At 37.4% G+C, this 15,508-nt stretch overlaps 1 protein-coding gene across 1 annotated transcript in view; it reads left to right on the forward strand.

The window, feature by feature from the left end:
• LRP6 (LDL receptor related protein 6) overlaps positions 1-15,508 on the forward strand; it is a 255,064-nt gene that overhangs the window by 54,585 nt on the left and 184,971 nt on the right. Inside the window, exon 3 of the mRNA XM_042782839.1 lies at positions 11,136-11,529. Within this exon, the coding sequence (XP_042638773.1) occupies positions 11,136-11,529 (394 nt within the window). The remainder of the gene's footprint in view (positions 1-11,135; positions 11,530-15,508) is intronic.

Below are 15,508 nucleotides of genomic sequence, written 5' to 3' on the forward strand. Positions count from 1 at the left end.
GAGTGTTGTTCAGTATCCATGTGTTTACTCTTTTCCTGTTGATCTTCCTATCGTTGATTTCTAATTTGATAACATTATGATCTGAGAAGATGCTTTGCAGTATTTTAATGTTTTAAAATTTATTAAGGCTTGCTTTATGGTCTATCCTGGAAAATGTTCCATGTGTACTGGAAAAGAAAGTATATTGTGCTGCTGTTGGGTGAAGTGCTCTGTAGATGTCTGTAAGGCCAAGTTGGTGAATTGTAATGTTTAGCTCTTGTACATCTTTGTTGAGTTTCTTTCTGGTTGTTTTATCTTTCAAAGAAAGCGGTGTATTAAAGTCTCCCACTATGACTTTGGAGTCTTCTATTTGGCTTTTTAATTCTTTTAAAGTCTGATTTATGTATTTTTGGGTTCCTTCATTGGGTTCATAGATATTTATTATGGTTATATCTTCATGTTCAATTGATCCTTTAATCATTATATAATGTCCTTCCTTGCTCGTATGGTGGTTTTGTCTTAAAGTCAGTTTGATCAGAAATTAATATTGCCAGTCCTGCTCTCTTACTGTTGCCATTTGCTTGATAGTCTTTTTCCAACCTTTGATTTTTAGTCTACTGTTGTCTTTATCTCTTAGGTATGTCTCTTGTTGACAGCATATTTATGGGTTTTGTTTTCTTATCCAGTCTGCAACTCTCCATCTCTTGAGTGGTGCATTTTATCTGTTAACATTCAGGGTAATTATTGGTAAGTTTGAATTTGTTGCTGTCATTTTGTTACTAGTTTTATCATGGTGTCCCTGGTTTCCTTGTTCCATGTTATTTTCTCTGCTGAGTCCATTATGTTCATGAATCGTGTTATCATTTCCTTTGTTGCTGTTATTTTGGTATATGCTGAATATTTGTGTTTGTCCTCTTTTTTATTGTGATGTGAAGGTTTATCATTTTTCTTTGAGGTTACCCTATGATTTATAATTTTCTCCCCAAGTTTAGAACAGTCCATTCTATCTTGCAACTCTCTTAACTTCCTCACCATTTGGAAGTTCTGTAACTACACACTTTCCCTCTTTTTGTTTGTAGTTGTCCTCACTTGCCAGTTGATGTTTCTGGTTCCCTGTTTACAATCTTTTAAGCTCATTTTACTTTGGATATGTCCATAGCTGTGGTTTCTGGGTTGTGTCATCTTATGTATTAATGGTCGGTTGTTATTTGATATTTTTGGTTCTCTGTTCAAAGGACTCCCTTTAGCATTTCTTGTAAGGTTGGTCTGGTTTTAACAAATTCCCTTAGTTTCTGCTTATCTGGAAATCTCCTAATTTCACCATCATATTGGAGGCACAATTTTGCCGCATATATAATTCTTGGTTGAAAATTTTTCTCTTTCAGGGTTTTATATATACCCTCCCATTGCCTTCTCGTGTGCATGGTTTCTGCTGAGAAATCAGAGCTTATTCTTACTGTCCTTTGTAGGTAACTTTTTGTTTTTTCCTGTGCTTTTTTTAGGATTCTGCCTTTGTCTTTGGTTTTGATGAGTTGCATGGTGATGTGTCTTGGTGATTTTCTGTTGGGGTCTCTCCTGTTTGGGGTTCGTTGGACTTCCTGAATAGATATGTTCTCATCTTTCATCATACCAGTGAAGTTCTCCTCGAGCAAATCTTGGACAATTTTCTCAGTGGTTTTGTTTTCATATTGCATCTGTTTGTTGAAATGCCTCAAATGATAGTTCGTCAATTCCTGGAGGCTTGCTTTTTGATAATGCCTTCAGTGCAGCTTGGACTTCTTTTAGTACCATTGGCTCTTGATCATATGGTACTTCCTCACGTGGTTGAATGTTTACCAGTTCTTTTTGGTACAGTGACTCTGTATTCCTTCTGTCTTCTTTTGATTCTTCCTGCATTGTTTATTGTTTTGCCCATAGAATCCTTCAGTATTGCAATTCCAGGCTTGAGTGTTGTCTTCAGTTGTTTCAGCTTGAGAAATTCTAAGTGTATTCCCTTTTGATTTCCTAACTCCAGGTCTTTATACATTTCATTATAAATTCTTTCTTTTTTTTTTTGAGCCCCCCTTTGAAATCTTTTCAGCCCTTGTACTTGATCTCTTTTTCCATTCACTTAGTTATTCTGTGATCAAGAGCAAGTTTCAGATTTCTTCTGACATCCATTTTTGTCTTTTCATCCTCTCCTGTCTTTTTAGTGACCTTTTGCTTTCTTCATGGATGATATCCTTGATGTCTTCCCACAGCTCATCTGGTCTTTGGTCACTGGTGTTCAGTGCATCGAATCTATTCTATACATGGTCTCTAAATTCAGATGTGATATTCTCAAGGTTGTAGTTTGGCTCTTATTGACATGTTTCAATTTTCTTCAGCTTCAGTTTAAACTTGCATGTAAGTAATTGATGGTCTTTTCCACGGTTGGCCCTTGACCTTGTTCTGATTGATGATAATTGTGCTTCTCCATTATCTCTGTCCAAAGAGGTAGTCAGTTTGATTCCTGTGTATGTATTCCATCTGGTGAAGTCCATGTGTATAATCCCTGTTTATGTTGGAAAAAAGTATTTGCATTTAGTAGGCCATTGGTCTTGCAAAATATTATCATGTGATCTCTGGTGTCATTTCTGTCACCAAAGCCATATTTTCTAACCCCTGATAGTTTTTTGTTTCCAACTTTCACATTCCAATCACTAGTAATTATCACTGCATCTTAATTGGATGTTTATCAATTTCAGACTACAGAAGTCGGTAAAGATCATTAATTTCTTCACCTTTGGCTTTAGTGATTGGTGTATAAATTTGAATAAGAGTCATATTACCTGGTCTTCCTTGTAGGCATATGGATATTATCTTATCACTGACAGCCATTGTACTTTAGGATAGATTTTGAAATGTTCTTTTTGATGATGAATGAGATGCCATTCATCTTCAATTTATCATTCCTGGCATAGTAGACTATATGATTATCTGATCCAAAGTAGCCAGCTCCATTTCATTTCAGCTCACTGTTACCTGGGATATCACTCTTCATGTGTTCATTTAGTTTTTGATGACTTCCAGTTTTCCTGCGTTGTACATACAACATTCTAGTTATTTATGAATGTTTGTAGCTGTTTCTTCTCATTTTGAGTCATGCCACATCAGCAAAAGAAGACCTGAAAGCTTTGCTTCATATGCATCATTAAGATTGACTCTCTTTTGAGGAGGTAGCTCTCTCCCAGTCGTTATTTTGAATGCCTTTTAACCTGAGGGCCTCATCTTCCGGCAGTATAGCAGACATCATTCCAAAAAGGAGGTGACAGTCTGCTTCTGAAAGTGCTGAGTAGAATTCCTTTAAGATATTTTATAATCTTAACTAGTTGTTAATACCATCTGGAGAGAGGAAAATATTATATACGGCATACATATGTATATACAGATACAAAAACATACAGACACAAATAGAAAGCTTGCAATTCCAATGTAAAATTTCAGCTAACTGATTTATTTAAAGGAGATGGTTCTCATCCTTGCACCACCTTTTTATTTTTGTTGGGATTGTGTTTCTGATAGATGGGACAAGTTGAGGTTACCTGCTCAAAGTTGAGAGCTGAAGTGTTCCCACCAGTAAATTTGGAGAATACCTTTAAGATTTCCTTGATGGAGGCTGTGGACTAAATTTCAAGTGTGAAATTGATGAGACCAATTGGCTGTCTGGATGTCTGTAAAACTCTTCTGCATGGATAAACCATTCAGTTAGTTTTTTCATCTTCAGGTGTTTTCTCTTGAGGTACCTGAGCCCCTTGAGATTCTCCAGTGTGGGGAGAAGGAGGGCTAAAGCTTGAGTGTCTATAGGGAGTTGAGTGGTTAGAGTGGTAAAAGGAAGGGTTTGGCAGGGGTGGATAGAAGGATAAGGAGATAGGAATATTGAAGAGTGATAGATTAGACGATTCAAGGGAGCCAGGGGAAGATGGAAGGTAGTATAAAGGAAGAAGGAAGAATGGGTACTCAGAAGGATGAGGTCCTATGTGAGCAGTTTGAGGACATTCTACGTTTTCCAAAGAGAGGAGATTGAGATTCTAAATTATTTTTGGTAAAATTTTGCCATTTTTGAAAATGTGGGATTGGATTAGGGCCGTAATGATAAAGCATGTAGTCAGAAGGAGAAGAGGAGCATGGGTGCTTGACACAGAGTTAAGATAATTAAATCAGATATTACTTTCAAGGAGCTAGGAAAGGATACCTTTGAATATTCCCTTGTGCAATCCTTGTCCAAGGAGCTAAGGAAATTCTGTTGCACAATCACAGTGAAGGAGCGGAGGAAATTCCTCATGGACTCCCTATCTAGGGAAGCTAAGGACTAACAAAAGAGGCCTCACAGAAGAGTTGAGAATATGTCTGTTTGAGAGTTAGGGAGTGATTCCCTAGTTGAAGAGCTAAAGGAAAATGTCTGCACTTGAATCACAGTATGTTACTTCTTACCGTGCTACAACAGATAAGAGCGCCGGTTCAGGACTTAAACTCACCAAAGCATCCCTGGATCTCTGAACTGAAGAGGAGGCCAGGTGATTTGCAAAGTGCCATTACCTAGGCAGGAATGGTACAGGTCCATAGATAAAGTCCAGTCTTCATTGAAGTCACATCACTATATAAATGTCAAAAACAGGTTCAGACTTAGATACAGAGAAATTTTATTTAAAGGACTGTTGTAATAGGGAGAATGTCTGACCACAAGATTGGTGGTGGTGGTGTTAGGTGGTTTTGAGTTGGTTTTGACTCATAGTGACCCTGTGTAAAACAGAATGAAACACTGCCCAGTCCTGTGCCATCCTCACAATTGTTACTGTGCTTGAGGCCATCGTTGCAGCCACTGTGTCAGTCCTTCCTACTCAGTCTTCCTCTTTTTTGCTGACACTCTACCAAGCATGATATATCCTCTAGGGATTGGTCCCTCCTGGTAACAGGACCAAAGTACAAGCGATGTATAAGAGACTAGATCGATAAGTATCTTAAAATGAAACAGGAACAGGGAGGGAGGGGGTTAAGCAGAGCCAGAGGGATTTTTGTGGGAAAGTGGGACAAAAGGATGAGGGTAAGCAGATGGCATGATCAGGATAGTTTAACAGGAAATGTCTCTCCCCCCCCCAACTGATGTTGGAATGAGTTGCTAAGGGAGGATGTTCTGCATCTGCTTGTTTAACCTTAAGGGCAGGCTAATCATTAGGGGCTGTGAGAAGAAGAGAAGCCTGACTAAAGTTTGGTCAAGCCAAATCAGTGGATAAATAATGGGTACTTGTGAACACTTGGTAAGTAGGTGTAAAGTCTTTTGGGGCTTATGGGAAATACATTTTTAGAGCAGGTTCCGGAAAATTGCTTTTAAACATTAGTATGCATGTTTACTCATTTCTGTGTTAGTGAACTGTGCTAGGAATTGGGGATAAAGTGAGTTATAAGATAAGACTCCCATTCCAGGGGTCCTAGTTGAGGTAAGAAGTAATGCTTTTAAAAATGTTAGTATCAGATAATTGGTAAAGACTAAGGGCTAAACGAAGGAAAGCGAAAGTAATTGGGGAGATTGATGGAGTAAGAAAAGATTTGAATCTGACTTGAAGGGATTTATGTTTCGGGAATATGGCAAAGAGGTATGGAGTGGGCAGAAAGACAAATAACTTGTGGTGATGGAATATAATGTACTCACCGTTTACATGTAAAAACTAGTTTGTATGATGCAGAAGCTATAAAAAGTTCAGAATGTGGTAGGTAGAAGTTACATGACAAAGGGCTAAGGTATTGAGACTGTTTTAAGCAATGGGGAATCAGGAAACATTTAGTATTACTAGATACTGATAGAAATATTAGAAGTAGGTAAGGTAAGGAGGATTGTTGAGGTCATTTACTGTTAGGATACATTAGGTGTAGCATAGGATAAAAACAAAACAAAAAAAAACTCAAAAACTCACTGCCATCAAGTCAGATCTGACTCATAGAAACCCATCTTTGGATTTCTGAGGTGGTATCACTAAGGGAAATAGATTGCCCAACCTTCCTTCCGAGGAGTAGCTGGTGGGTATGAACCGCCAGCCTTCTGGTTAGCAGTCAGATGCTCTAGGCACTACTCCAGCAGAGCTCCCAGAATAGAATAAGGGTGATAAAAATGGAAAGCAGGAGACAATTTTAATGATGTGAAGGAAGAATCAAGACGAATGAATCGCAGGCTGGGGAAAGAAGGAGAAATCAAGGATGGTTCCAGGACATACTAGTAAGATTAGGAAAATGGTGATGGCATTTTACTGATGAGAGATCTTTGGGGGGAAAGTGAGGAATTTAATTTACTAGCAGGAAAAGATGGCCAACAAGTAATAGATGCAGGTCTGAAGGTTAGGCTGTAGGTTGACACTTGGAAATTACATGCATAGAGTTGCTTGTGAACTTGAATAATTTCCTCTTTCATATTCTCTCTTTTAGGGGACAAAAGAGAGTTTTGGTGATACCTATATTTAGGAAGTAGAAGGAAAACTTGAAACAAAAAGACAAATCATGGTGAGATAAACAAGAGTATATAGGTAGTATAGTGTAAAGAGAATATTTTATATACATTAGGGATATATTCAGCTGTGTTGAGTGGTGCACAGAGGTCAAGAAGTGAGAAAAGGCCATTGGATTTGGTTATGAAGATTTGGGAAAGTCAGTTGAGTGGTGGATAGGAAGTTAGATTTGTTAATAGTTAATTAGAATGATGGCGTGAAGTATCTATTAATGCTATAAGATTTAGTGGTTAGGAGAAATAGAATTATTTTCATAGTGGGAGCATAGTTAGTTATTAAAACAAAATTATTTTGCTAGCAGGGACCTAGTCTGTGGACAGAAGGTAGGAGTCATTGAAGATAGAAGAAATAGGGAAGGAGTGAGGGCAGAGTTCCTGAGGACATAGGGAGTTGTTGTGTGCTGTCGAGTTGGACCCGACTCATAGCGACTCCTCCTTGGGTTTCTGAGGCAGTATCACTATGGAAGTAGATTGCCCAACCTTCCTTTCGAGGAGTGGCTGGTGGGTTTGAACCTCCAGCCTTCTGGTTAGCAGTCAGGTGCCTTAGGCACTACACTACCAGAGCTCCTGACGTAGGGGGTACTGAACCAAAAACACTGCTTTAGCCTCAGAAGGGAGAAAGAGTAACTTGTCTTACGAAAAGGAGGACAGGATGGGTTAAGGTGTAGAGAGATTTTTGAGGAGTATAAATGAAAGTTGTTGGGGAATGTATGAAATTTACCTTGTTTTTCGCTTCACTGAGACTATGAGATAATCTGAGAATGAAGAATTCAAAGCATGGAATTTGTCTTCAGGAAAATAAGTTTAGAAAGGCTGCTAGAGAAAGCTTGGTAGGAAGTTAATAAAGGAAAGTAAGGATTCCTGAGCACTAGTGAGTGTTCTACTAAAGAGATTTGATTGTGATTATCTGGTAAAAATACTGGGACTAGACAGTAAACATTTAATGGAAGATATAGATTGCATGGCATACAGACACACACCCTCACGCACACACACACTACAACTGGGGACAAGGGTGTGTATGAGTCAAATGTATTTATTTAGTAGATTAAAACTATATTTGTTGCTGTTGTTATGTGCCGTTGAGTTGGACCCGACTCATAGTGACCCCTCCTCCTTGGGTTTCCGAGGCAGTATCACTACGGAAGTAGATTGCCCAACCTTCCTTCTGAGGAGTGGCTGGTGGGTTTGAACCGCCAGTGTTCTGGTTAGCAGTCAAGTGCCTTAGGCACTGCGCTACCAGAACTTTGTACTTTCAAATACTGCATATAATATATTATTGAATAAATATTTATGTCAATAGTACAGAAAGTATTCAAGCATCAGAAGGGTGGTTGGACAGATGAACACCGGGATTTCCTTTTAATAATGGGAGGTTTGCATGCAGTCTTTAGAAATCCTCAACTATAACAAGACTAATTTAAAAACAATTGCTTGCTTCTCCCCACTCCGTCCTTTTTCTTTTTGTCCTTAGAGGGCTTGAGAGGCTTTATTTATTTATTTATTTATTTTTAATTGTGCTTTGGGTGCAAATTTACAGTGCCAAATATGTTTTACATTCAACAGTTCATGTACATTTGAGTTCACACCCTGATTACTATCCCCGACCATAACATACTCTCCTTACCTCCTATCCCTGTGACCACCCCCCACCCCTTGCCCTTCTTAAGTATGCATTCCTGTCTGTCCAGCTTTCCCTTCATGTGAATGCTGCCCCTCTGGTGCCCTGTGGCCGATTGCTCCAAGAGGTGTCTCTCCGTAGAATTAGGTACATCGCCCTGAGTTAGGTGTTCTGCTTGTAAGTCTTTCTCCTGTTGGTCTTTAAACCAAATTCACTGCTGTCGAGTTGGATCCGACTCATAGCGACCCCTCCTTGGGTTTCGGAGGTGGTATCAGCTATGGAAGCAGGTTGCCCAGTCTTCCTTCTGAAGGGTGGCTGGTGGGTTTGAACCATCAGCCTTCTGGTTAGCAGTCAGGTGCCTTAGGCACTACTCCACCAGAGCTCCCTTTCTAAGGATAGTTCTATAAAAAAGATGCCTGATAAATACTAGACTAGTATCACTTTTGGTTTTTAAATTTTAAGTGGTCTAGGACAATTTATTAGATCCATGTAGTCTTTAGCATTGTTTTATTGTTGTATGCCGTTGAGTTGATTCTGACTCATAGCATTGTATTCTTCAGTAATGGAGACCTTTCTTCTCAGGTTTCTGTTTGGCCCATAGTATGAAAGGCTTAATTTCATATGGTACGGTGAGTGTCATGAGACTGGTAAATCAATGTGGGAAGGCCTAGAATGAGTTAAAAGTGAATTTGTGAGGGAAATTCATGACTTTGCCAGTAGCTGCAATAGATACACAGAATAAAGGCCCTCGGTCATTTGTTTTTGACCAAGAACGTTGGATTTAAGCTTAATTAGAAGGGAAATTTCATGTACATATAGATGAATACAGTGAACATTCATAATTCCGTTTGGCAGATACAACCATAAGCTTACACTTTTTTTCTTTTTACGCTTCTTTGAACACCTTAAATTTTTGATATGAGAGTAGTTTTTTTTTTTTTTTTTAAAAAGAGGGAGTCTTCTTTAATCTAAATGGTACTTGGATTTGGCTTTGAGTTTTATTTATACCTTCAGTAAGTAATTGCGAGAAAAGATCATACAGGTTATTGAATCATAGCTCTGGTCTTACTTTTGCTGCTTCATTTGTGTTCTTTACCCTACTGTGTAAATCTTTGTGATAGCTATTAGCCACATTTGTCTATTTGAATTAATTAAAATAAAATAAAAAATTTAATTCCTTGGTCACACTAGCTACTTTTCAGATGCTCCATAGCCATAGGTGGCTAGTGGCTACCATGTTGCACAGTCGAGAGAACTTTCCAGTCATCACAGAAAGTTCTGTTGGTCAGTGGTGCTATAGATCTTTAATTATTCCTTGATAGGATGAAGGTGGTGTAGTGCCTCAGGCATTTGACTGCTAATCAGAAGGCTGGTGGTTCAAACCCACCAGCCACTCCTCAGAAGGAAGACTGGACAATGTAGTTCTGTAGAGATACTGCCTCGGAAACTCAAGGAGGGGTCGCTATGAGTTGGAACCAACTTGACGGCAGTGAGTTTTTTTTTTTTTTTTAATCAATGAAGTTAGATATCAGAAGCAATAATATTTATATATATATTATATTTTAAACTATAGAATTTATATTACTTTAATCCTAAAAGCTTTAATTTTCTTAAAATTAAATATCACATCCACTCCTCACTATCTCATTATCCAGCATTTTGCATATACGGCAATAGTGAAAAATCTACTTACCTATTTTGTGTATTAACAATGCACGTCTGGCAGTAATGAATGCCAGAGTGCAAGATGAGAGACACTAACTCTGATAGTTGATGGTTGAGGTTATGTGTGAACTTGGCTGCGCTGTGATTCTCAGAGCTTTGGGAGTGATGTAATGATGTAGTTATCCTCCATTTTGTGATCTGATGTGGTCATCCATTTTTGTATAAAACCAGTTTTCACATAATGACCTGGTCTTTGGAACTGAACCATGTTGATAAGGGAGGAGTGGAGGTATTTCTTTAAAATAAGCTTTATATTTAGTTTTAGTATTAGGTGTTATTTAATGATCATTCTAATAATTAAAATACGGAAGAATAAAATAGTTGTATTAAGAACTGTGTCTCTGCCAGATTGTTTATTTAACAGCCTTATTATTGTATAATTAAAATTCAATAACTTGCGCTTATGTAAAAGGTAAAATTTAGTAGGTTTTGACATGTATACACTTCTGAATCTGTTCTTCATTGTAATCAAGATAACACAGCCATAACTACAAAAGTTTTTTCATGTGCCTTTAAATCTTTCCCTCTTGTTCTTTATTTCCTCTTCCTATCTCTAGACAACCACTGATCTGCTTTCTGTCACAGTAGATTAGTTTGCATTTTCTAAAATTTTATATAAATGGATTCATGCACTGGGCTTCTTTTATTCAACTTAATTATTTTGAGATTCATCCACGTTGTTAGGTGTATAATAGTTACCTTTCATTGTTGAGTAGTATTCCATTGTGTGGATGTGTCGCACTTTATCCATTTATCTGTTGATGACATTTGGGTTGATTCCAGTTTGGGTTATTATAAATAAAGCTGCTATGAACATTTATGTATATATCTTATACTGATACATGCTTTTATTTCTTGAGTAAATACCAGGGTGTTGAATGACTGGAACATATGGTAGATGTATAAACTTTTAAGAGATGGCCAAACTGTTTTGAAAGTGTGTGCTCCATTTTACGTTCCCACCAGTGGAATGAGCATTCCAGTGGCTCCATACTCTTACTAGCACTTTGTGTTGCCAGGTATTTTAATTTTATCTGACAGACTGTTTTAACAAGAAAAGACTGTCCTGGTGGAATTCCCCCCCACCCCCCGTCACTACTTTTTGTTTTTAAGAAGCTGCAAAAATAATATTTTGCATGTGAAAAGATTTTAGTCATTCATCTATAGATTTATTTACTCTTTTAAATTTTTTTTATTGTGTTTGCTCACTAATGCTGATTTGAAACCCAATTAATAAGAACCAATACATTTCCTTTTTACTTACGTATTTTTCTTTTTTTTTTTTTTTTGTTCTAGCGGCCCCTTTGTTGCTTTATGCAAACAGACGGGACTTGCGATTGGTTGATGCTACAAATGGCAAAGAGAATGCTACGATTGTAGTTGGAGGCTTGGAGGATGCAGCTGCCGTGGACTTTGTGTTTGGTCATGGCTTGATATACTGGAGTGATGTAAGCGAAGAAGCCATTAAGCGAACAGAGTTTAACAAAACTGAGAGTGTACAGAATGTTGTTGTCTCTGGATTATTATCCCCTGATGGTCTGGCATGTGATTGGCTTGGAGAAAAATTGTACTGGACAGATTCTGAAACTAATCGGATTGAAGTTTCTAATTTAGATGGATCTTTACGAAAAGTTTTATTTTGGCAAGAGTTGGATCAACCCAGAGCTATTGCCTTAGATCCTTCAAGTGGGTAAGTTTTGTTTAATGTACAAAGGTCATGGCATCTCCTTCCCTGGGTTTCTCTCCACTTGTCTTAGCCCCTTTCCCCGGGAGAAAAGAAAGATCAAAACAGGAATTTTAGAATCTTTGAATTCCTTTGCAGGTATACTAGAACATGGAAAGTTATTTTGTGTTCTTAAAGTGAGATGTTTCTGTAAGTAGTTTTTGTTTCTTATAGCACTATGGGATAGTCATGCTTATAGTTCTTTGTATTTTTCTGGGATTTATTTTTTGTAATCATGAAGGGGTAATTAGAAGGCAGAGAAGAAACAAAGGTTTAATTCTAAAAATTCTCATTGTATACATAATATTTTTATAATAGTGTCTTTTTTCAAAAATAAGCTTATTTTTTAGAGTATTGTTCAGAAAATGCAGAGTCCCTGTTTACTCTTTTTCCCCCTACACATCATTTTTCCTATTAACATCTTACATTCCTGTGGTACATTTGTTATAGTTGATGAGCCAGTGTTGATACATTGTTATTATTAACTAAAGTCCACAGTCCTTACCTTTTGCATTCTACAGTCCTGGGGGTTTTGATAGGAGCTCTGGTGGCATAGTGCCTTAGGCATTTAGCTGCTAACCAGAAGGCTGGCAGTTCAAACTCACCAGCCACTCCTTGGAAGGAAGGTTGGGCAATCTACTTCCGTAGTGATACCACCTCAGAAACCCAAGGAAGGGTTGCTATGAGTTGGATCCAGCTTGATGGCAGTGAGGTTTTGTTTTTTTTTGGGGGGGGGGTTGATTTTGATAAATGCTTAATGTCATGTGTCTACCATTACAATATCAAATGGAATGGTTTCTCTGCCTTAAAAATCCCCTTGCTTCAGTACTACTGTTGTTGTTATGTGCCATGGAATTGGACCCAACTCATAGCGACGACCCCTCCTTGGGTTTCTGGGGCGATATCACTACGGAAGTAGATTGCCCAACTTTCCTTCCGAGGAGTGGCTGGTAGTGCTTCAGTACTAGTGTCTTTTATATTAAACATTAAAGTGTTTTTTAATGTTAGTGTGGAATACAAAATAAAAATTAATCTGCTAAATGACTCATTTCTAGTTAGCTAAACATATTTTGAAATAAAACCTCATTTTCTAACGAGAAGGGAAATTTAAAATTATGGGTAAATCTCATTACAAAATGTGAACTGTGTCCCTACATTGCTTCCCTATTACTATGCCTCAGTCCCACTATTTACCATTCTAGGTATTTCTGTATTGAATAAATTATCATGCAAGAGACTATCATTACTAAATATAGATAGCTGTCTAAACATGGGCCTGAAATGAGTTACAATAGTTAAAATCCAGAAATAAATAACTTGTGAGTATTCTATTACTTGGTTTGCTTTTAAAAGTCATTTAATGGAAGGGGGTAGATTAATAGATAATAAACTAATAGTTGGCAAAAATGAAAGAAAGTTTTGTGCTTGTTTGTCTTGATATTAATAAGGCCTGATTCGGAGACAGAGCTTGGAGAAGACACAGGTTATATAGGAAAGTGAGAATATTTATTTGTCTGACTATGAAGGATAACATGAACGATAGTGTAGAGAAATTTTAAGGGTGAAACTTTTTAGAAACCACAAATATATTCTAAAACCAAAAAATCCAGCAGCCATTGAGTTGATTCTGACTCATAGTGACTGTATAGGACAGAGTAGAACTGCCCCATAGGGTTTCCAAGGCTATAAATCTTTACAGAAGCAGGCTATACCATCTTTCTCCCATGGGGCTGCTGGTCAGTCCAGACCTTTTGGTTAGCCCAATACTTTAACCATAGTACCACCAGAGCTCCTTACATTTGTTCTCCGAAACCAAACTCACTGCCACTCAGTCATTTCTGACTCATAGAGACCCCCATTGGATTTCCAAGACTGTAAATCTTTATGGATGCATGAGGCCTCATTTTTCTTATGAGGAACAGCTGGTTGGTTTGAACTACTGACCTTTTTGTTAGCAGCCAAATGCCTTAACTGCTACACCACCAGAGCTCTTTATATTTTTGTTCTAGAGTGGGCATAAAAGGTATGTGCTACGTTCAGATGGTGCTTTTTATAAAGCACCACAAAATATTGTAGTGGTGCTGGTAGTTAAAACAAGGATTGGATGTATCAAGCAGGAGGTCTTAGCTGTTGGATGTGCAAAAAAACTACACTAATGGAGAGTTTGGTTGAAGAGGTTGGTTGTTGAGTGAAGGGGACTATCTTTAAGGATTTACTGTCTATTTAAGGACAGCAAACATGGGAGAAACAACTTTATGCTTCTTCAAAGCATGTTAATTTGCATTTGTAGTTGGCAGCTTGGACAGTACAGTTGCAGTGGACTTTGTATATATGTGTTTCTAAATTCAGGTGGAATATACTTAAGGTCATACTTTGGCTCTCATGGACTTTTAATTTTCTTCAGCTTCAGCTTGAACTTCATATGAGTAATTGATGGTCTCTTCTACAGTTAGTCCCTGGCTTTGTTCTGGGGAGGACCAGGTGGGCATTCTGTCGTTCTGTACATAGGATTACTTTGAGTCTGAACCAACTTGACAACACCTAATAACAGCAGTATATATGTGGAGAGCAGGAGTAAGTGTTAAATGAATTAGGTCCACAAGATTTCTTAAGGAGTATGGGTGGATAAAATAGTTTGATTATCACAATCCTGGGATAATGGTTGCTTCTATATGGGATTATGATTTTGCTGCCATTTTGTGATAGTACATATTCAAGGTAACTGAGTTTATAGGCAACTCTTGTCTATTCAGGGTCTAATAATTAATGAGTAAATTAATTACTGTTTTTTTTTGTCTTCTGGAACTAAAGAGCTTTATTTCTGGGTGGCTGATAAGTGTTTTAGGATATAAGTTTGGCATATGATTTAAAAATACATTAGAGCAACCCTCATCCATTTTGGTTATACACCTAGAAGTGGAATTGCCAGGTTATATGGTAAGTCTACATTTAACTTGAGAAACTGCAAAACTGTTTTCCATAGCAGCTGCATCATTTTACAATTCTGGCAATTCCACTTCCAGGTGTATAACCAAAAGACTTGAAGGCAGAGACTCATACAGATACTAAAATACCAGTTTTTACTGCAGCATTATTCACAGTAGCCAAAAGGTAGAAACAACTAAATGTTCATCAATGGATGAACTATTCATGGTATATACATACAATGGGATATTATTTGGTCATAAAGAGAAATGAACTTCTGATATACGCTATGGCATGTATGAACCTTGAAAACATTATACTGCATAAAATAAGTCAGGCATGAAATGACAAATACTGTATTATTCCACTTCTATGGAATATCTACAATAGGCAAATGCAAAGAGACAAATATTTATTAGTGGGTGCCAGGAGCTGGGTGGATGGTAGAATGAGGAGTTACTGCTTAAGGGGTACTGAGTTTCTATTTGGAGTGAGGAAAAACTTTTGGAAATAGATGATGGTGATGTACAGCATGATGAATGTAATTAATGTCACTGAATTGTACGCACTTAAAAATGTCTAGAATGACAAATTCTGTGTTGCATATATTTTTACCACGATAGTTAAAAACAAAAGTAGTATCTTGTATACTGTATACGTTACATAATATACAATGGAATATTATTCATCCATGAAAAGGAATGAAATTCTAATACATTCTGTGATATGGATGAACCTTGTAAACATTATCTTAAGTGAAATACATCAGAAACAAAAGGACATATGTATGATTTCCACATCAGTCTGTTAGTTTAGGTAAGTGGTGTGTTTCTATAAAACTGTCCATTTCTTCCAGATTTTCAAATTTGTTGGAGTAGAGTTCTTCATAGTATCCTGATATTATCCTTTTTATTTCAGTTCATTCTGTTGTGATGTCACCCATTTCGTTTCTTATTCGTGTTATTTGTATTCTCTCCCTCTTTTCCTTTGTTAAATTTGCCAGTGGTTTGTCAATTTTATT

The sequence above is a fragment of the Orycteropus afer genome, unplaced genomic scaffold (assembly GCF_000298275.1).
Source record: "Orycteropus afer afer isolate SDZICR_OR568_19922 unplaced genomic scaffold, OryAfe1.0 scaffold00488, whole genome shotgun sequence".
In the NCBI taxonomy this organism is placed as follows: domain Eukaryota; kingdom Metazoa; phylum Chordata; class Mammalia; order Tubulidentata; family Orycteropodidae; genus Orycteropus; species Orycteropus afer.